Here is a 23,167-nt window from a genome sequence, read left to right on the forward strand (position 1 = left end):
AGCATATTCAACTTTTGCTACTAGGATAATCCGGCACTGCCCCAGATACTATGCAACCAAACACACACCAATTTACTCCATGCATATCTTACAGCACGCATATGGCTCACCCCCTATGTAAAAATTGTTCAAATAATCGTCACTGGTGTGACGGTTATCCCTTTACTAGAAAGCTCTTTGACAACTGTTTATTCCTTAACAAGAGCCCTTACCAGGTCTCAAGACCGTTTCACAAGCATCCTGGACCATTCCTCATTTTTTTGTGCATTTGAATAATTCTCTCCCATTGGAAATTATAAATATATATATATTTTTTTTAAACACGATTTCAGCCTTCAAGCTAGAATTGTCGAGACATTTGCATTAGCTGTGTGCGTGTAATATGCAATATAACGTGTGAAAGGCACTTTTAAAATGATGTTCGTGCATTATGATGATCTAGTGTAAGATTCTTTACGTATATTCTCCGTTGGGAGATGTAATGAAACTGGTGCTTACTGGCAGCCACGCAGCGCCATGTGCTCTGACGTCACATGCTCCAGGTTTCACATCTATCTGGTTTATCTCGCTCTCTTCTCGCCAATCTTTATCTTCTGTCTAAAGCTCTCTTCATCTCTGCCTCTTGTTTATCTCCCTTTAATCTCACTTATCTGTATCTCTTTACACCTCAGAAAGACATCTTTTTTACTGTTGACTATTTTCATTTTACCAGGTAAGGCTTACTGAGCTATTTCGATCTTTTACAGAAGTGACCTGGCCACAAATGACAGCTCAACGAAGTGGCTTATCACGTGGATATTTCTACCAGCCAAAGACTCTAAACCCATGTTTGAATCTAAATATAGAGGGGAAACACCGGAGGACCCGGAGAAAATCTACGCCACCATGGGGAGAACAAGCAAACTCCAAAGTCACAGGCAAGGCCTATAAACTAGGCAAGACCACACCTCTAGGGGCCACTTCAAGAGCCTTTGCCATGGGTGGCTCGCGGTCCGCCAGTTCAGGAACCCAGATCTCTCGTGACGATTGTGATCCGTTGTCTGACGGCTATGATGATGATCATAATGAGGATTGCTGAATAGGTGACTATGGCAACGATTTGGAATACCAAGGAGCAAGTGTCTGTGAGAAACCATGTTGAGTAGGCAAGGGGGCCTACGAAGCCTGGCACATAGCTTGAGTCCCTGTCCAAAAAGTTGTGGGGAGAACCGGAGCGATGGGGGTGGGGGGAGAAGCAGCTGCCCTCCTGCCCACCTGTGCTCCCACGGCTACGACTGGGCACAAATTGAAGCCTGGGCAGATGCGTAACGTTGAAGTATGCACGCGCTGTGGACTTGCGGTTACGTGCCGCTGGACGCGCGGCACCCTGCACCGGCGTGCGAGCGTCGTTGAGGAAAGGGGGGAAATAATTTTTGAGTAACGGTGAGCATGTGAGTTTGAGCATCCTTGATTCGGCAAAACATCTCCTCTGCCGCGTGTCGATTCCTCTGGGTATACCCGGGACCCCTGCTCACCTCTCCTCCTCCGTGTTCTCCACAGAGCCCAGAGGGAATGTTATGCTACTTCGTGCGAAGTCCGCGAATTATTATCACATTCGCCTGTGCTTCTGCCAGAGGACAATTTCCTTCATCCGAGGACACTTCGCTTGTTTCTAACGAAAACTGCAAAAACGCCTGAAACCCATCGCTGTCGTGAAACGCACCCCGCACGTTACAGATACCATAGTCCAGATCTGATACGTTTTTGGCAACGGCTACCAAAAACTTTTGTTTGAAGACTTAAATTGTTTTTTATAAAATGGAAGCGCTGATGGTGCTGCCTATCGGCGTGATGAGCGCGCGTGTTCGAACATGAGTGTGTGGGCGTAAGTGCGCGCCTAACTTTTTGTGTCCATTCGTGAGTGTTTTGTGTGTCGTGTGCACATATCGTACAAATTCTCTCGCATAATGGAGGCTCGTTCAATGCACTGCCTCAGCTGGCTTTTTCATTCCTGCTGGGGGCAGTGAGGGGGGCGCCGCGGTGGCGAGATGTTAACTATCTCGCCTGGTACACAGGAAGTTGTGGGTTCCGATCTCGACCCTGTATATTTGGAGTTTGCACGTTCTCCCCGTGGTCCTCCATTTTTCCCCTCCACATTTAGAAACATGCGCTTAGAATATTTGACTGCTATGATAACCTACTTATTTTATCTACCATTTGTGGCCCGGTTGCTTCTGAAAAAGAGTTCAGTGGGCCTTACCTGGTAAAATAAAAAGTTTAGTTTTAGAGTGACATGGCCGGAGAGAGTGCATTTGCTGGTTGTTGCAGAGGTTCGTGGTTCGGCCCCAGCATCCGCCCTAATGAATACGACGCCTATATCAACCAAAAAAATGCTACACGCCATCTGCTGAACGGTGGACTTTAAAGATCCCATAGTGTTGTTATCTGAAAAAAAGAGGAGGCATTTTGTGCTCGCGTCACGGCCCAGATTTGCCAAATTTGAAAAAAATCACTGGCAAATTACTCAATTGGGTAGAGCCGCGTAGCAACATCACCCCTTGTGTGAAACGACTGCAGACTAGACAGCGACAGTAATCTTCCGTGACAGCCTTGCACGATAAGAACGGCTCGAATAGCAAATGCACCCGCGATTGGATTTATTGGAGGATTGTTGGGACCTTTTTCCCAGTATCAAAGTAGGAAAAAATAAAAATAGGTTTTTCCCTTTCTGGCCATAAAACAGGTCTTAAGATGTTCGAACACCAAATAGAAACCTTTTGCAAGGAATCAAGTTTACTGCATTAACCAAGCAGAGTACTTGTGGTGAAGATGGTGTTTGAACATCCCAATACCTATTCTTTGGGTGATGACGATCGCTTCTGTTGCGATCGAAACGTCGTAGTTTTTTTGTTTATTTTATAATTTTTTGAACCTATCTACGTGACTTTACCGAAAGACCCAAAGAATATGAATTCCTGCAGTCACGAAAGCTTTAAGTCAAGATCTTAACACCGGTTTTATTGCCAGAAAGGGGAAAACTTATTTTAAATTATCCATACTGTAGGATTGTTGCTGGGCTGGCTCATAATGCTGAGATGACAGAGGCGATCATTCATCTGAGAGGTTCAATCCAGTGTCTTCTACAAATTTAGTTTTAAATCACCCTTCATTCTGGTTGAGAACAAGTTGATATAAACACAACAGAATACTTCTGAAATACTGCTGACGATGGGTGACTGGACATATCGGGCAACTGGTCAAGTTTATCAAGTTAACTATTTATTTATTTTAAATCTACATTTATAAACGCCTAACTTTATCTGTGATGAACGCTGCACTCCCCGTCGTTTTCATGCAGGCGGCGCGTAGGTTTGAACGACGGAGGCGCACGGGCCCATTACGTTGGTAAGCGCACAACTTTAACTTTCTATGATGAATAATGTAATAATATAAGATAAAACTTCTAAATGGAGCATCTGGAGCTTGCGTGAATGCGTCGTTCGTGTGCAAATGTTGTGACTTTTCCTGGCCGAAGGCCGGAAATGCTTTTGTGGGTGGCGCAGCAGATGCCCCTGAACAACTAGTAATTAATAATTTCTCACAGAAACGCTTGAGCTCTCCGTGGGCTCCTGTTGGTCACGCTGTCAGAGGCAGAAACCATCATTCAAACGCATTTATAATGAGTGCAAGCAATCAAGTACAGGGAAGGGAGTTCGCTAAGCTATAGCAATCAGGTATTCAAATAACATAACCGCAAATTTGACCCAAGCACTCACACACACAGTCTACGCCGAATGGTTCGCAAAAGCATTCAATATAATTAACCTGTAAACAAACGGTATATGCCGCTCGCTACGCCATGTCAGGCCGGTTGGTTATCGTTCGTGAGCGTGTACCGAGAGGCGGTCGGCAAGAGCGAGTCGATGTGTGGACGCCCGCCCGCCCGCCCATCCACCCACACCGCGCGTGACCGCGTGTGACCGCGTGACACAGCAGCCAGGGGTCTGTTCGGCCGACGGTCCTCACGTGGACCGACTCTCTGGAGAGTCAACGGGGGTGCTCTCCTATGGGAGGCCGGAGCCCTGCTGAAGAAAATCTGGAATTTTCACCGCTGGTTCAGGGCCAACATATGTATATGCATAGCCCTGACCACACACGCCATCTGTCTCCATTCTTGCATATATTGAAACGCCACGCCCACTAACGTGCCTGCAGTTGGCTACGTACGGTGTGAAATAAGTTCAACATACAATCGTACGTACGCATGACAGAAGTGAGCGCTGGACCCAGAGTGTGTGTGAGCAGCGGAGAGACGTTTTGATTTCAAGATTTATATCCCAAGGTGTGGGTGCTTCCAGCTCTTCCGAGATGTCTGGCCAGCGTGGAAGAGTCGGTTAATCTAAACTATTTTTTAAAACTATTTTTTATTTTACCAGGTAAGACCCACTGAGCTCTATAGCTCCTTTTTTCAGAAGCGACCTGGCCATCACAAATGATAGCTCAACGAAGTGGCTTGTCAAGTGGAAATTTGGAGCAGCCACATACTCTAAAACATTTGATGTTGATTCTAAATGTGGAGGGGAAAACCGGAAGACCCGACGCAACAACGGGGAGAGAGACACGCAAACTCCACATATACAGCAGGCGTCAGGGTCGGGATCGAACCCACGACCTCCTGTATCCATGTGTAGACTAATAGAGCCGGCTGGTGGACAGCAGCGGCAACTGTGGTGGACGGAGAGTACACACGCCGGTGAGGTGTTGGCAGAGTAGAAGAACTGGGGTAAAGGTCACAGAGGACCCCATCTGGAGGCCCCTGGAACCTGCTACCGGGTTCGAGAAGGGAGGCGTGGCCAGGGCGGAGCCAGGCTGCACTGGTAGCATAAAAGGAGCCGAGAGCGGCAGTCGGGGCTGCCGGTTCTGGGAGTGGACTCGTCTCGTCATCGCTGTCATCTTGCCGCCTTTGTCGCTGCCGCCTTCGCTAGATATTGCGCGGCCAGAAAATTGTTTGCTGTCTCAGTCAGCTCCATCAGTGTTACGCGGTTAGGGTTGTGTTTAGCCTCGGCTAGACGACTATGGAGAGTGCAGAGAAGAACCTGTGAAGTGTGAACTTGTTCAATAAAGGTGCCTCCTGGAAACCCTTGTCTCCTAATCACTGACACTATACATGTGTATTGACAGGGTGACACCTCTCGGCCTGGAGTGGCAATTGCGGTTATGGGTGCATTATGCAATGCCTTATTATAAGGGGGCGTATCTGGGCTAAAGGTGAAAGGCAGAGTCAGTCGAGAAGCTCCGGGAACTGGCTCGAGGGTTCTGGAAGGGGGCGTGGACAGAGGTGGAGCTTGGCCGCGCCGGGGCAGATATAAGGAGGACCAAACCAGAGGTTCAGGGCTGTTTAGAGTCCTGGCTATGTCGCTGCCCGTCATCTATTCGTTCTCCGACCACGTGGCTGATCTGCGCAAAGACCCTCTCCGCCGCTGTCGCTACACTAGTCAGACAGCTGCGTAGTGGTATGCCAGCGGTGGGGCTGTGAGTGTTAGGATCGCCTGTGTCGCTGCGTTACATAACGTATCGCCCAGTGTGCTCTTAATAAATAACAAGCCTTCTACCCGACGTGTCTCGGAAGTCGCTTACTACACATGTAACGTTGAACTTCTTTCGCACCATACATAGCCACCCGTGCTAATTGGAGGTGCGTACCAGGGGAGGGAGATAATATCTCACCACTGCAGCGCCGCTCAAAATAACCTCTGGAGGGGCTCCCTAGAGCTCAGCCCCTCTCATGGAGGCCCTTCCGCCAGGAGTGGCGCAATCCCGACGGAGACACGTCGCCAAATCTATCTCTCCTACGCCTTAATGAAAAAGCACAGCCTACTAACATGATCAGAGGGCCCCTGTTCTGCAAAGCCTCCGCTTTCTGATGGCTGACGTCGGTCGAGTTCACACTGAGAGAGATCTATTTGAGCCAACGGAGCTCTTCTACTGAAAGGAAACGCTCACAAATTTGAGACGTCTGCTTCGTGCCGCCTTGGCTCGACTCTGCTGCAGAGAAAAATACCGTTGCAGCCAATCAGAATCCATTTAGTGACTCACAGGGTGTGTAGCGGGCACGTTGATGTGCGAGACAGGAGACTGATGGGGTCGTGGCGAGGGCTCTTTATATTGGCTATGGAGACTCTGTTTGGAGCGGCGGTATTTTTCACCGCAGCGACACGCATTGCGTTACCTCTTTATGTGCAGGAGTGGAATTGGCCCCAGCATTTGGAAGCAGAGGGAGCAGATAGTGACTCCAGCCGTCATCATCACCTTCCGCACGGCCTGAACACAAGCGCACGCACAAAGACAAAGATCCCCCGTATCGCCTTAACAGACTGTTGGGGCAAGTGCTGTTCGCACCTATGAAGGCCGGTACGGCACACGAGGGGGTGGGTTGCCAACACCACGCCCGGCCACCTTTGTCTCCTTAATGGCGATGTTTACACACCATACCAGGTACTCGTTTGAGGCTGAGTCGACCTAGAGGAGGCCTGGGACCAGTTCAGATAATCGCTATTGGTGAATCGAACTCGGGTCGTCTGGTCCGTAGCACGGCGCACTCACCGCTACACTCTCGCACATACACACAAGTGCCCCTTCTTTCAGCCACGCCGGTCGGTCGTACAGGCGAGTGCTCTTGGTGATCCAGCAAGGCGCACAGGTATTGGCACGTGGTGTGGTCGTGCATTCCTAGCCACCTTTGTCTCTCCTACGCTGATGTTGGTTAAACTCTGGCACCGCCTCCCCACTGCCACTACCTTCCAGGGTCAGGGGGTGTGGGGTTTTGAAACGATGCTTAAACAAGTTCATGTTAAATTAAATAAAATGTAGGCAAGGGCTTTTAATGGGACAAGCATGACGTTTTCGATTACGGTGAGTTAAAATCTGCTTTGTCATTTTTGGAAGTGTGCATTTGGTGCTACCGTGGCTGAAAAGTTGAAATCAGTGGGCGATGTCGCCTCTCCATCCGCCGATGTCACGACTGGTCCTGGACTCGGCCCGGGTGACAATCTGATTTGGTGGTTAACAGGCAACGCCCAGCAATCAAGTGCTAGGCTGCATTGGGACCGAGCCAGCCCGAGAGGATTGCTCTGGGAACACTCGACTGTGGATCCAGGTACCACGGTGGCGAGATGTTAACTCCCTTGCCTGGTATGCAGGAAGACGCGGGTTCGATCCCGACTCTGACGCCTGCTGCTGTATAGTTTGAGTTTGCATGGCTCTCTCCACGTGGTCGCATACATTTTTCTCAGGATCCTCCGGTTTTTCCCTCCACATTTAGAAAACGCGTTTAGAGCGTTTGGCTGCGATAAATTTCCACATGATGAGCCACTTCAGTGAGCTGTCATTTGTGTCCAGGTCGCTTCTGAAAAAGAGCTATATAGCTCCGTGGGCCTTAACTGGTAAAAATAAAAAATATAGTTTCAGTTGAGTGAGTAGAATGTCTCCCAAAACAAAATGAGCGACTACATTCTCCACATTTAGAATCAACATATGTTTAGAATATGTGTCTGCTCTAAATGTCCACTTGACAAGCCACTTCGTCGAGCTATCATTTGTGATGACCATGCCGCTTCTAAAAAGAGAGCTATGAAGCTCAGTGGGCCATACCTGGTCAAATAAGATCAAGTGAATACTTCTTATAGTTTAGGTAAAGCGCCAAGTGGTCGTGGACAGGAAATGAGGAGAGACCAGGGACAGAGTCGTCTCTCTCCCTGGAACGGGAAAGGAAGGTGCGGAGACAGGGAGGGATGAGAGACTGGGACATGGAGGTGTGAGAGGATAGTTTTTTTTAAAACGATAGTGTAAGAGGAAAACGTGAGAGGAGAGTGCAAGGGGGAAGGAAGTGTGAAGGGCGGCGGGGGGAGGGGGTGTGGGAGAGTTCGTACCGGGAAGGAGTCGCTGATGTAGCCGAGCAGTGGAGCGAAAATGGCGTAGGAGCAGGCGAATCCTAGGAGCACCAGGCCGATCTTGCCCGGCGGCATTTGGAACTGCGGGGCCGGCACACATCCCGTTCCATTGCTCGGCTTGTGTCACAGTATTGCGTGTGCGCGCAGATATGGCCACAATTCATCCATTCGTGCAGTTCACATACAAGTTACGCGTTCGTGGAAGGGAATGCAATTTAGATGCAAATCACCGATTGTATTGAGATGTGTGCAATTAGAGGGGGTGTAAAGGCGCAGCCCTGCAATTTCCTGCTCACGCCATTGTTGGCGAAAGGGCCTCCACCATAGTGAGCTCTAGAGAACCCTTCTAGAGGATGTTTGGATAAGGTGGGGATACCCACAATTTACCCCACCACACACGACCTGCCGATCGACTCACGGCGCTGCACCTATTTATACCGCCGGGCGGGCAGAGGGCGGGCGGGAATTAGGATTTTTGCCCCGTTGTTTCAACTGTCAACCGGGAGGTCGAATCAATCCGTTGACCTCTGGATTGCAGGTCCTGTGCGATAACCATTACACCACTGTGTGACGGCATCCCCGATGATTGACTCAGTCTTAAATGAGTATCTGGTGCAGGGTGTAAACCTGGGCCCCGGGGAGACAGAGGCAGCAGAGCGTGCTGACCGCAACAGCCCCACCCCCCCCTTGTACCCTACTCTGGATGCTCACTGACAGCACTTGCCCTCGTCAGTCTGTCAAGGCTATACGGGAGATCTTTGTCTTTGTGTTGAGAATGGGAAGCGGTGACTTTTTCTCATTCGATAAATAAGCAGTGGAGGTGCACACACGCACGCAGTTTGTCATCATTAATTGCAAGGATGTGCTCACAACACTCCGTCACGTCCTCCATTAATATGATGCATTACCTCTCTGGCGTGAATCAACACGACAAATTCATCACTATCCGAGGGCATCTAATATCGAAATGTCGTTGTTCCCCCCCCCCTCCAAACTTGCGGATCCCCATTGCGATGGCTGAGCGAGGCTTGCGTGCGCCTCCCTCCGCGCTGCTGAACTAGAGCGGTGCTGCGCACGTGCGCCATAAGCCTCCGGGTCATGTCTGGCCGTAACCTCGTTCACGTGTGCGTGGCTGTCGTCAGCCTGCGCGTGCATCGTCAGATGTGAATTAAAATTTGCCACGCGCAACTTGATGGGTTACATTTTTTGGAACCTTTTGACACTGGTCAGAGCCTGGCCATTATCGGAGACAATAGAGACTCATCTTCCTCACCCATCCTGTTATGATACCTTGATACTTATGAATGCACACACACTTTTAATCTAAACGCGAAGATCACCCGTGTAGCCATAACTGACTGTAGGGGCAAGTGCTGTGAGCGAGCAGCGCTTATGAAAGCTGCCACGGCACACGAGGGGGTAGGTAACCAGCACCACGCCTGGCCACCTTTGTCTCCCCAATGGTGATGTTTACACACTGCACCAGGTACTCATCAAAGGCTGAGTCCACTTAGGTGGGACCAGGACCGGTTCAGATAATCGTCACCGATGTTGGCCGTGACCGGCAATTGAACTCCAATCACTGCGTTAGTAGTCACACATCTCGTTAACCACTACACTACCACCATCTCGTTAACCACTATACTACCACCATCTCGTTAACCACTACACTACCACCACCTCGTTAACCACTACACTACCACCATCTCGTTAACCACTCCTTAAATACACGCACACGGTCAAATACGTACATTCACGCACGCAGGCGGTGTTCATTATATCTACCCCAATTGATGATTATGATAAGTCTGAAATTTACGGTGATGATGACAATGATGATGGTATGTCTGAAATCGTTGTTGGTGGTGGTGATGGCTATAAAGATGACTCAGTATAACTCACACCCCGCCCCACTGGGAGCCCCATAGCTTTGCAAGCTAAATCGCGCTCTGCACCCGCAGACAACAAATGTCAGCTCTCCGCGAAGACGTCGAAATTCTGGGCAACGCGGAGGGGGGGGGTGGGGGGGGACGCCCGCGGAAGCAGGCGGTCCACACCGCACTACATGGCACAGGCGCCACGCCAAGCGAATCCCATGGCATTCCGAACGTCTCCGCCGTCGCACCACTGTCGGCACGTTGGACGCACAATCCAGAGGTCGCCAATTCGATCTCTGGGGCGTGGTAGTTCAAATGCCCCCCCTCTGCCTGCCACGGTCCACCCAGCCAGCCTGAATGGGTTCATCGCAATTCGCCGACTGGAGGTCGCGCGTGGTGGGGCCACAGCGTGGGCACTTCTGCCTCTTCCAAGACATCTGGAGTAGGAGGCCAAAGTAGGAACCCAGCAGAGTGGCTATGCGGAGCTCCCTCGAGCCGAGCAAGTGACCGCTAGGGGCTGCGCCTTCACCCTTGTCACCTCTGATCATCGCGGAAGTCGGGGCCCTGTCCGTTTGTTACACCGTTTGCGTTGCGCAGACCGACCGGCGCTCGTGGGGAATAGTGCCACGGTGGCGAGATGTGAACTACCCCGCCAGGTATGCAGGAGGGTGTGGGTTCAATCCCAACCCTGACGCCTGCTATATAGTTAGAGTTTGGATGTTCTCTTTCTCTCCCCGTGGTCGCGTGGATTTTTCTCCGGGTCCGGTTTTTCCCTCTACATTTAGAATCAACGTGCGTTTAGAGTATTTCTTTGGTGTGAATTTAAATGTGATAAGCCACTTTTTTTAGCTATTTGTGGACAGGTCGCTTCTGAAAAAGAGCCGTATAGCTCAGTTTAGCTTTAGTTTATATCGACCTCTATCAGAACAGCAGCTAGGAAGCCGGCACCACGAGCCGAGACGTCAATACCGCATCTCCCAGCCGCGGGATTTCTCCTGGGTGCGGCGGTGCTTGCGTGGGTCATGCTCTACTTCCCCGTGACGTGACGGCATGCCCTGGGACGAGGCTCACTTGGGACACGCGGGGGGCTCTTTTCTGCCTCCTCAGCCGCTTCCCGATGAGATTCCGCTCGCCATAATGGCAGCGTCGTAACGGCAGAGTCGAGAGCCGGGGGCAGCATGGGAGGGTTTCGGCAGGTCGCGAGGATTCTACTACGCACTGATACGGTGTGGAAGAGTGAGGAGCAGCGGTGCAGCGGTTAGCGCACTGCGCTACGATCCTGGCGACCCGAGTGCTCACGGCCACCCTAACACCGGTGACGATTATCTGAATCGGTCCTGGGCCTCCCGAATGTCCATTGGGTCTCAAATGAGTACCTGGTGTGGTGTATAAACAACGCCACTAGGGAGACACAGGAGGCCTGGCGTGGTGCTGGCCACCCACCCCTTCGTGTGTCGTGTCGGCTTTCATAGGTGCTACTCGCTAACAGCGCTGGCCCCCAACAGTGTGTTCAAGGCTATATGGGGGGTCCTTGTCTTTGTTTGCTGGGACGGTGTTACACGTTACAGAGTTTAGTATATATGGATACGTTTAAAACAAATTAAACTAAGAGCCCATGTCTAGATGAAGCCCTCCCCACATCGTGTCAGTCATGGGTGTTGTTTAACCATACTTCTCCATGCTGGCCTCTAAAGGGTTGATGGAGAGGGACTTGCCCAGGACCGGTCGGTTCAGACACCACTGTCATTAGCCATGGCCAGGAGTTCAACTCAGGCGACCAGGTTCATAGTGTAACGCGCTAGCCACTGCGCCATTGACTCACTGCCGATTTCGAAATTCCGACGAAGCAACGGCACGCAGGTGACAATTTTGTTGGGGGATTGCAAATGTCTAACAAAGCCTTAATTCCCCAAAAATGAAGTTATTTTTAAAACAAAACATGGGAAGGGTCGTAAATGCGCCACTCCACACAGGGCATGGAGCACAACGCGTGTTGTGCTCCATGCAACGCTGAACACCAACATCCCAGCACCCAGCGCCGACACCACGTGGCACCTACATGACCCGAATTTACGGCGAATCTGTAGCCCCGCTTTGACTAATAGTCACCAATAGCTTTTCTCTCAAATCCTCCCCGGTATTGATGCCCTCCTTCATTTGATATTTATGCCGCTGCTGCTGCCGCTGGCACGACAACAGCTGATCCGAGGACGCGTCCCCAGGTTGCAAGCTCGTAAAAAAGTAAATCCGGCGTAACTAAGTAATGTGCCTCGTAGCACAAATCGACGTGACTCAAAAAGGGAATAATTGTGGTTTACTGACGCTGTGAATGTGATCTGCCAGTAGTCTGACAAGAGTTCACTGCATTGTTCACGAGCACTGCTCCATCACAGAAATATAGAGGATGCGCTCATGCTTCGGGTGACTAATTACCCTTCTTCAGAAGTGGGAATATCAGAGAGAATGGCTGAATCATCGTTGGAGATCGCACTTTACGCTGCGGCCCCATAAAAAAACTGAAGAGAGTTTACGTGAACAATTCCGAATTGGGTACGAGCAGCTTACTCCACGAGCGGATAGCGAACAGAAAGCGAATCCGACTCCGATGCAATGTGGATTTATAATGCATCGAAATTAAATCTTATCTCAAGACGCCGCAGAGCAATCGGCGTCCATGTGTATTTTGTAGATAGGCAGTCGGCCACAGGCAGAGGATAAGAGGAAGCCGAGAGCCTGAACTTGAACAGCGGTATGAAGTCGACAACACGGACGGCTGGGGGAAGGGAACAGATATAAAAACTAAACTTTTTTTTATTTTACCAGGTAAGTCCCACTGAGCTAGCCAGCTATTTTTCGGAAGAGACCTGGCCACAAATGACAGCTCGAAAAGGTGGCTTATCGTGTGGAATATTATAGCAGCCAAATACTCTGAACGCGTGATGTTGATTCTAAATGTGGAGGGAAAAACCGGAGGACCCAGAGAAAAATCCACGCGGCCATGGGAGAACATGCAAACTCGAAATATATAGGCGTTAGGGTTGGGATCGAACCCACGACCTCCTTCATACCAGGCGAGGGAGATAACATCTTGTCACCGCGGCGCTCCAGAGGAGAAAAATAAAAACACAAATTGTCTTGTGTATCCAATTTGACGGCAGCGAGTTATGGGAAAGCAGCTGTTATGTTGTTGGTGTATTTTCACAAATGAATGGAGTCGTTGTGGAATCTGCCAATGTGTGGCTGGTGTAGACTCCCAAATAATGTTTTGTGTGATTTTGCACATCAAAAAGCTTCAACTAAAATATTATGGGGAAAGTGCACACTATGTATTTTCACTTTCTCACACAGTCTTACCGAGGTGAATGCTGTTAGCTAACAACTATGAAGACCTGTAAAACCGACACAAAGTGGTGTTCCAAACACACCACCCAGCCACCTTTACCTGTTTCGTGCTCATGTTCAAACAGTGCACCAGGCACTCATTTCATGCCGAGTCAATCTAGGCGGGGCCTGGGACGGCTTCAGATGCCACGCAGCACTGACGTGCATCGCCAGGAATCAACACTCTACTGGAGCCGCCATGGCTCACAGTCTGCACCACTTCTCTTCATACTACAAGCAAAGACAAAGCTCCCCTGTATAGTCTTCACCAGACTGTTGGGGGCAAGTGCTGTTAGCGAGCGACCTATGAAGGCCGGCACGGTACACGAGTGGGTGGGTGGGTAGCACAACGCCCGGCTGCCTTACACACTGTACCAGGTACTAATTTGAGGCTGAGTCGACCTAGGAGAGGCCCAGGACCGGTTCAGATAATCGCCACCGTTGTTGACCTTGAGTTGGAATCGAAGCTGGGTGGCCAGGCTCGTAGCGCAGCACGCTAACAGCCACAGTACCACTCGCATAGTGAAACTCCCAACCAGACAAAAAACCTACACGCATGCCTCACATATTCCAAAGCACTCGTTAACTGAAAATAAAAATAGCCAACGCAGGACCATTTACTGACACGCAAGTCCACACACATGCTCGGAGAATATTCGTTCTCACATAAAATATAAAGATTCAGCATTTAGCGGTAAAGACCTACGGGGTAATTATTGTCAGTGAGTGCCTACTAAAGCCAGCATAGCGTATAATAGGGTGCTGGAGCCGGTGCCAGACCCAACCTAATTTGTCTCTCCTTTCTCTGCGTTGGCCGCACCACATCAATTATTAATTTTAGGCTAAGCCAACCTAAGGGAGGTTCAAGTCAGGTTCACACAAATGTGCAGAGAAATACATACATAATTGTGCATTCACACAGACACGCACACTCATCGGCACACAAAGACACACTCACACGCACACCTGCACGCACACGCACAGCTACAAAAGATAAAGATCCATGTACAGTATCACGATGCAGAGAGGGTTGGGGCAAGTGCTGTTAGTGAGCACCTAATAAAGCCGAAATGGTGCAAAATGGGGAGGTGTGGCCAGCACCACTCCCGGCCGCCTGTGTCTACACCGTGTTGATATTCACACACGGCAGTCGATACGGATTTAAGGCGGAGTAGACCTAGGGGAGAGTCGAGACCAGTTGAGGCATAACATGCCACTGATTTCAGCCGTAGCTGGAAATCAAACTCAGGCAGCGGAGTTTTTTTCTTGACCACAGTGTGGGAACCACTGTGACACTGCTCCTCACTTACACCAAGGTGCTCACACACAATCAACAACAACCGCCATTCGCCACTAAGTGGCGGTGACGTCACCACGGCGCTTGTGCGCCAGGCTATGTGCACGTTGAGGCCACATGAAGTGTCGAACGATCGCTGGCAGGAGGTCACGGGGCAGACCCAGCAGGTGCCACGGGTCGACTGACTGAGACACACGCACACACGAAGATCCCCCTGCAAGGCCTGAACAGACCGTCACTACAAGTGCTGTTAGCGAGCACCTATGGCGGCCGCCACATTAGTCGGTGGGTTGCCAGCACCACGTAAAGTCCTGGTCACAAAAGCAAAGTTTGTGGGGAGTAATAGCCATATTCTGTACTTTTGAGGCATAAGCAATTAGGAAATAACACTTACCACCCAGGAACAAAATGTTTTTTAGTTGCACAGTGTAATCGTCACTTGTGTTGGCCGTTATAGGGAAATTCACTCGAATCGTCAAGTTTGAAGCGCGGTACCCTCACAACTACACACACTCACACATACACTCAGAAATAAACACACACACATTTCGCCAGCACGCTTAATCATTATCTTCTAAGATGAAACTAACATGTCAGTAAAAGATATTTAAATATGATTGATTGTGCCAGAAATACGTTAATAGACATGCATTTTTACATATTAAAGCTGCATAATCCAATTTAGGAATTGTTTTAATACGTGCAGCCATTGCTGTGTTTTACCCAGAAACAGACTGTAGGTTCCTCGCCCGTTTAGAACGTTTCAAGTTGAGATTGTTGGTTGCACTCGGCATCAAGACCCAACTACGATCGTAGCCAGCAATCGCATCGACAAGATCGGGAGATCGCGACAGCTCGCTCGTGGCCTCTGCATCGTTTCTATCCGTCGGCCAGATCCCATAACTTGCGCTTTTAAGACCAAGTTGAGACCAAGTCCTTCAAGGGCCGCTCTCCTCTTCACAGTCTCACCATCACCAACCACTGGCGTCTGGCCTCGGGCGTTCCGCTTGGTCCCCAACCCTCTGGGCGTCACTCACAATGCCCGTCCCAGCGACCTGCCCCACCTCCGGCCGGCACGCGTATGTACGTCGCGTGTACGTATGTTCAGCTTCTTTCGCAACGTACGTCTCCAACTCTAAGACTTCCTGGCACATTGAAAATCCTGGCTTTTGTCAGTTGCTTAACAATTCGGCACACATGCAAGACAACGTAATGCCTTCTGGCATTTTTGAGATAGTCTTCTTCCCATATGACCCGGTCGTTTGTACCCAAGACTTAGCAATCCTATGACACGTGTGCACACGTGAATTCACACGCCAGGTCAAGAGGTCTTTGCGGTCAATGAAACATGACTCTTTCGATCCCTAATGATACGTACATAGTGTCAGCTGTCGCAGAGTCTCACTGCCACCACCTGTCTTGAGGTTGCTCTCTCGTTCCACAAGAGCAGCACGACTAATCGTGCACACACTTTACAGCGTCCTGCGACGTGGTCTCGTTCGAAGTTTGTCGCAGTTGTATGTATATGTATGTTGGATTTCTTCCGCAACGTACGTAGCCAACCACGCCAATCGGAGGTGCGGGGGGAAGAACAACAAACTAAACGCAAAAATCAGTTTGAACGAAATTCGTTTTCAATCTCGATGATTTAAAATTGCATGGCTCCAGTGGCTTCCTAATATCGGAAGGAAAAGCATTCCAGACGGCCACAGAAGCGCATCCGAAAGCACGCGATGCGGTGACCATCTTTGTTCGATGGCTAGCCAAAAGCGGCTGTGAGGGTAACCGGAGTTCGCGTGATGGTTTGCGTGATGACACGTGCCCCACTCGTAGCGACCTCCTGATCGCGCCTGCCATGCCAGTCCTGCCTCCAGATGCCCTTCCCAACATTTGATAAAGGAATTCAAAACATCCCCGCAGACGGTTACGCCACCATCCCACGTATAATCCCACGTCAGCTCCGGGTTCGGAGGTCGTCAGTTAACGTGGGTCCACTTCCTGATGTCACCCCCCCCCCGCCCCCATCAGCACTACCACATCCGTCTTTGTGTTCCATTTGCCTGTCTGGCTTCGATGTTTCCAAGCAGAAGGTATGGCAGTCGGGATCCCCGTGAGCCCCGCACCACGACCGTCACCTCGTTGTCACGCAGGCGGGCGTTACCGTGCGGGCGGCCGTCTAACGCATGACGCGCACGACGCTTCCCACCTCTGTGCGATCCGCCAACCCCAACACGCACATCGCTGCACCTACGTGGCGGAAGTATTGAAGTCACCGTTCCATGCTTGCGTGTGATGGCGGCAATGGGCTCACGAGCTAAAGTCCACTCTCGAGATCTGCTGGCTACGACAAGAGGGCTTCAGGAGAGAGTTTGTGTAGTTTTGCTATTCCTCCTCCATTAAAGAAATGCAGACTGCAGTGGTTTTACTCTATTTATCCATAGCTTGGGTTGCATGGCCACAATCCCACTCCTGTGGCTTTGTCTTTAACGTAGTGTATCTCAATGTGTCCCGATCTATTTCCCGTCCACTTCTGATTAGCACGGTTGGCATGTTCATGTTTTTGTTTTTTGTTAGTTGCGGTTGTACCCGATTCAAGAGCCGAATGGCTCACAGGGCTATACCAAATAAATGAAAAACTAAATGTACGGTGAAAAAGAAGCTCAATATACATGCCCGCTATGAGTCTCTATGGGTTCACTCTGCCGTCCATATGTTGGAATGTATGGCCACGGTCGAGGCTCGCCTCTTTCATTTTCCCATTCATGAAGGAGACGTGCGCATCGGCCTGGGGGTGGTGGGGGGTGGTGGTGGGTGGTGGGGGGGTGGGGCTCAGACTCCGCAGCAGAATGAGCGTGCGTGTCGGGGCTCAGGACTGGGAGCGACCTCTGTGTGCAGGAAGATGGTCATGGTCGGGCGCAGGAAGCTCATGGAGGCCGCGGTGGTGCACACGAGCAGCGACATGATCGCGATGGTCGGGACCCGCAGCAGCTTCACATAGCCGCCTTTCGAGGACTCGGGATCCGATTCGGTCACTGTGGGGGGGGAGGGTGGGAGGAGACTCATGGTGACACGGCGCAACCGTCGTTCGGCAGCGTCCCCCACAACCATGGGAGTGTGGAATGTCCACTGTTTGGCTGGGGGCTGCCGAATTAAACTTAGTGCCATCCCACGCCCGTCCGAGCAGGAACGCGGTTTTGCCGTTGAAATTATTTACAGCAGCGGTTGTGGGGAACCATTTCCTTACCGAGTGCTGAAAGGGACTACTTGGAATTAAATGCCTCTGGCGCGTTCCAAATCAACACGCATCTCGGTCACTGCAAAATGCCCATTGGAGTCGCAGAAGCGACTGAGCGCAGCGCTAAAATTAGAAATGCCCCCCCTCTGGTCACCGATCGGTGCGGCTAGAACGCTCGCAGCGACAAATATCGTTTGCTGGCTTCCCGCGAACCATGCTAACGGAGTCGCAGACGGCGCGGTGTCACGACCCGTGGCTTACACGGTAGAAGGCTCACCGGCGGCATCCAAGCCTCGTAATCTTTTGGAGGGTGGATTACTCGATCGACCGTTGCACCGTTACACCTTTGCAAAACCGGGTCCTTTGCGAGGGCTCCTACACTTAAGTTGTCGGCGGCGGCAACGGCGGTGACACGCCGCAGCGGTTTGCGCATTTTTTCATTTCTCTCAGAGGCTCTTTTTCAGAATGTGTAGCAGCCAAATGCTCTAAACGCATGATGTTCATTCTAAATGTAGAGGGCAAAACCGGAAGACCCAGAGAAAGAAATCCACGTGACCATGCGGAGAGAGCCATGCAAACTCCAAATATGCACCAGGCGTCAGGGTCGGGATCGAACCCACGACCTCCTGCATACCAGGCGAGGTAGTTAACATCTCGCCACCGTGGCTCCCCATTAACACTGGGGGTGCAGTCACCAACAACGACTCGGTGCCGTCTGCTACGCAGTGGACGGTTTAACATCCCGCGTTGTCATTTAAAAAAAAACGGGTGGGTAGGCCACGTGTGCCAGCATCACCGTCCAAATTTGCTAAATTCGACAATTACCTGAAAATCACTCAAATGGGACCATACGCAGACGAATGCCCCAGGTCACTCTTTGCAAATGAGACTTGATCCTGCTCTCTTGAGTTCTCCTGACCTAATTAAAACCGAAGAGAGCCGAGAGCTGAGAGGCGCGTTGAACATAACCGACCGCAAGAGTACGAGCAGCATCACCTCATCAACCGCACCCTAGCGTTGCACGCTAACGCAACCTCCTTCGCATACACGCAACGAAATAGATTACATTTAGACTTGCAAATGTACGTGGTATAACTCGGCATGCCCTATTCATGACCATCCCCATGTTTATTTCATGCACGCGCACTAAACACCTCAGCAGTTGTTTGTGTTAATACGTCAAGCGGGTGCACATGGACACAAAGATAAAGATCCCCCGTATAGCCTCAACAGAATGTTGGGCAAGTGCTGTTCACGGAGTAGTGCCTATGAAGGCCGGCACGGCACACGAAGGGGTGCGAGGCCAGCACCACGCCCGGCCACCTTTGTCTCCTTAGCGGCGATGCTTAAACATCGCACCAGGAACTCATCTGAGGCTGAGTCAACCTAAGGGAGGCCCAGGAGGAGTTCAGATGATTATAACTGCTGTCGGTGGCCATGAACGGGAATCAAAGTCGGATGGCCGTGTTCGTAGGGCAGTGCGCTAACCACTGCCCCACCTCCATACATTCGCCAAGATAAAAATTTCCCCGAGCCCAGCTTCATATTTCATATGAGAGTGCACTTAATTAGGGCCCCAATATAATTTGTCACTGCTGCTACGAGGCATTGGTTATTAATGATTGCACTGGGATCCTGAAATTACTCAGCAAACATCAAAACTCCTTGTGACGTGAGCTGTAATAAGGTTATTAGCGAGCCGGCAAATACCAGTATCACACCCTCAAAATACCGTACTTACAGCGGGGTTGGGGGATAATTTAAGTCAGACTTAAAACTCTCCGTAACATTTGGAAACGAGAGACCCAACGGCCAGTCAGTCTCAGTGGGTTACGGTACTCACTTCCGTGCGGGGCCATGCAGAGACAAGCAGAAATATTTGTTTTTGGAACAGCATCGGTTGGCTACGTACGGAGCGAGAGAAGTCCAACGTGCAATACACGTTCGAATTTTCGTCGTCCTTCCTCCGCACCTCCCGAGTACCACGATTGGCTACATACGTGCGTACGTACAATCGACACGTCTGGATCCTCCACCAAACGGAGTTGACGCGACCCCAAAAAATGCCCGGTCTTCGTTCGGGAGAGAGCCGGCGTTGACGCCACGGATTAATTCCGCGCCGTTACCGCGACCGCCTGCAGCGCCGCAGCGCACCGGTCAATTTCACCAAAATTCCCGCTACGATTTTATCCCAACCCCCCCCACCCCCCACCCCGTGTAAGCTTCTGCGGGCTCTGTCTCTTATCGGGGCAAGCTTACCTCGCAAAGCCAGGCCTAATCTTACGTGTGTGTGTATATGGACATATATATATCTCTCGCAGCACGGCCGTTTAAAAGGCGCCCCACGGCACAGAGCGGGTGAAAGGAACCCGCGCCGACCTCGGCACCCCCGGGCGGCGCCGAGGCGGGGGAGGCGAAGGTCACCGCGGGGTTCCTCACCGCAGGCGACGGACGCTCACATGGACACCGCCCGTTCGCTGACCCCACCGTGGCTATGGGGTTGCCACCTGTGCCGATTTTCCCAGGCGCGGCCTCCGTTTGAGGGCAGCTTTCCTGGAGAAATCCATGAGTCTTCCCAGGGCGTTGCATTTATTTCATTGGCTTCTCCAGGAGTCCCATTGGAATTTACCTGCACTCTGAGTGTAACTAATACTATTTCTGGCTTTGATCGTTGTTTGTTCTTCATTTTATCTGTATTGCGAGTGTAGTTATTCTCATCATTGGCTTTTACTGCATTTCGATTGGATTGCACCAATGCTTGTGAGCGTAGGATTTTAATACTTTTTTTACGTAAGGCGATTCGAGGAATTTCAACATGAGCGGTGCTTTATAATAAAAAAAATTTAACGAATCTATTATTACACTATGTAACACGATATTTGTTCCTGGGTAGTAAGTGTTATTTTCTAATTGCTTATGCCTCAAAAGTATAGAAAGTGGCTATTATTCCTCAAAAATTTTGCTTTTGTGACCAGGACTTTACGTGAAAAAATGACACAAAAGCACACGTTTTCTCATTGAATATATGTACATTTCTAAATATCACTGTCCTGTCTTCTTGGTTCTTTCGGTAAAGTCACGTAGAAGGGAAGTAATAACATAATAAAAATAAAACATAAAACAATTCTCACGACGTTTCGGCCACAACACAAGCAGCCATCCTCAGGTGAAAACCAGGTCTGTCGAAGCGACAGCGTGACTTTACCGAAAGAACCAAGAAGATGAATCCCTGCAGTCACGAAAGCTTTAAATCGAAAAATCACTGTCCTGGTCACAAAAGCAAAGTTTGTGGGGAATAATAGCCATTTTCTGTACTTTTGAGGCATAAGCAATTTGGAAATAACACTTACTACCCAGGAACAAAAAATATCTCTTTTTGTTACACAGTGTTATCAAAATTACTTTGTCAGTTGCATGACGGTACACCAACTGGCGACAGGCGCCGTGAGGTGCGGCTCTCGCCTCGTCCGGTCTCAAGAAATTCTCCTCCTCCTTCCCGTGACCCTCGCCAGAGTTTTTTTGCTCCTTAGCTGTGGCGACTCCCTGTTTGCTGTGACAAAACTTCAATCGATGGACCGTCCCACGTCTCCTAACAATGTACGTATGCATGCACGTTGGACTTCTTTCGCAACCGTTCGTAGCCGAACGTGCTAATCGAAGGTGGCCTAAGCATTCATTCGCTTACTCAAGAAAGCCTCAAGTGAGCCTCACGTTTTCATCTGTGGTCATAATAATTATGCCCACAAGCCCCGAGTAGACGTGTGACTTGTCAGTATCGCATGACGCGGGAAAAGACTGATGTTTTAAAACTAAACAATAAAGTTTATTTTTTATTTTAGCAAGGCCCACTGAGCTACGTAGCTCTTTTCCAGAAGCAACCTGGCTACAAATGATAGCTCAACGAAGTGGCTTATCATGTGGAAATTTGTCGCAGCCAAATACTCTAAACGCGTGTTTATTGCGAAGTCTATAGTTGCATATAAAGCGCGTGCGACAATCGCGTGTGACAACAGAAGGTGATCACATTTTAAAGTATATTTCTTCACCAATCCGCACTGAGCAAATGTGGTGAAGTATGGTCAAATACCCCCCCAAGACCCGCACAGAGTGGGTAGGCCCTCATCCGGCAGTGGGCTGACAATGGGCTGCATGTGTACATGCGGCGTGCATTTATTGATCACATACATACACCAGGAGCACAAAAAAATGCCCCTTCAGGTGGTGCCAGTAGTACCCGTTCCTGCTCGGGATGTAACTCCCCCATTCCTTTCCCGACATTTGTGCATGCGGGAGGAAGCCCAAGTGCCCGGGAAGAAAACTCAACTCATATACGAGGCGATAATTCGCACCGACATCCTCCTACATAATTGGTCGGAAGTGTGAATGGAAAATGGAGAGTTGACGCCGGCCCACCGCCGTGCACAAACATACCGCGTTGGGTGAATTGGCCAGGGCGCGTTATTGCGAGATGGTCGTCACACTGCACTTCTACAGGCCGCCTTGTAGCCTCATAATAATTCATAATAAAGTTTATTTTTTTGGTTGGATCGCGTAAGTATAAATGCGTCGTTAACCATCCGCCACTGCCAAACAGTAAGGGTTTCTCGCGTAAACAAAGCACACCGGTGTGTTGGAGAGTAAATCCACAACACTTCGAGGGCGACGCTTCGCTGGTGATTACATCCAGCGTCATCGGGCGATATTGCCAGAATTGTAGCCGTATACCAATGCTCACATGCTTAAGTGAGCATTGTACACACTTCCAATTAGCGCGGTTGGCTACGTACGGTGCAAAGGAAGTTCAACACACACACGTACGTCCATACATTATACGTCCTTTCACACAGCAAACCGCAACCGCTTACCCAGCCCACACGGCAGGGCACCAAGAAGGCATTTGAGAACTACCATTCAGCTTTGATGACGCGGACAGCTCAATCATTCTGAGGGTGGAGGGAGGGAAAGCGCTGCCCCTTTCCAAAAAGAATCCTCCAATTTTCTGAGACGCGCCGGCAATGAGCGTGCATCTTCCGTCATTATCCTTCACGTGAGCGGCACAGTCGGCTAAATGGATTAGCCGCCACATCTCCGTGGCCAGAGTTGCAGGCTTTGGGGAATTACGGCCCATCGCGTTTTGACGAATTCTCTCAAAGAATATTGCCCGCGTGCACGGTTCTAATTGGCGTGGCTTTCAAGGGCATCGGAAAGACATCCGCATACATTTTGAGCTGAGGCACAGGCTTTGAAAATGTTATTTGTTTTCTGAAATAAGTTTCTTGCATAGAGAGGAATTGGAAATCACATTAATCTACATGAATCTCTTCGGTGAGACGCGGTTGGTAAATGTTCATTTAGAAACCAGTAGAGGGTTAGTTGAAGAGATGTTTCGTTTTTCTATGGGAGACATGGGTAGCCCATAGTGCAGAAAGTAGGTTGCTGACCTACCCCT

At 50.2% G+C, this 23,167-nt stretch overlaps 1 protein-coding gene across 1 annotated transcript in view; it reads right to left on the reverse strand.

Moving 5' to 3' along the window:
• LOC144717819 (MFS-type transporter SLC18B1-like) overlaps nucleotides 1-23,167 on the reverse strand; it is a 90,371-nt gene that overhangs the window by 16,648 nt on the left and 50,556 nt on the right. Inside the window, exons 8-10 of the mRNA XM_078593493.1 lie at nucleotides 17,367-17,515; nucleotides 7,908-8,009; nucleotides 6,209-6,300 (exon numbers count right to left, since the gene is read on the reverse strand). Coding sequence (XP_078449619.1) covers nucleotides 6,209-6,300; nucleotides 7,908-8,009; nucleotides 17,367-17,515 — 343 coding nt within the window. The remainder of the gene's footprint in view (nucleotides 1-6,208; nucleotides 6,301-7,907; nucleotides 8,010-17,366; nucleotides 17,516-23,167) is intronic.

This window comes from Lampetra planeri, chromosome 4 (assembly GCF_965212315.1).
Source record: "Lampetra planeri chromosome 4, kcLamPlan1.2.h2, whole genome shotgun sequence".
NCBI classification, from domain to species: domain Eukaryota; kingdom Metazoa; phylum Chordata; class Hyperoartia; order Petromyzontiformes; family Petromyzontidae; genus Lampetra; species Lampetra planeri.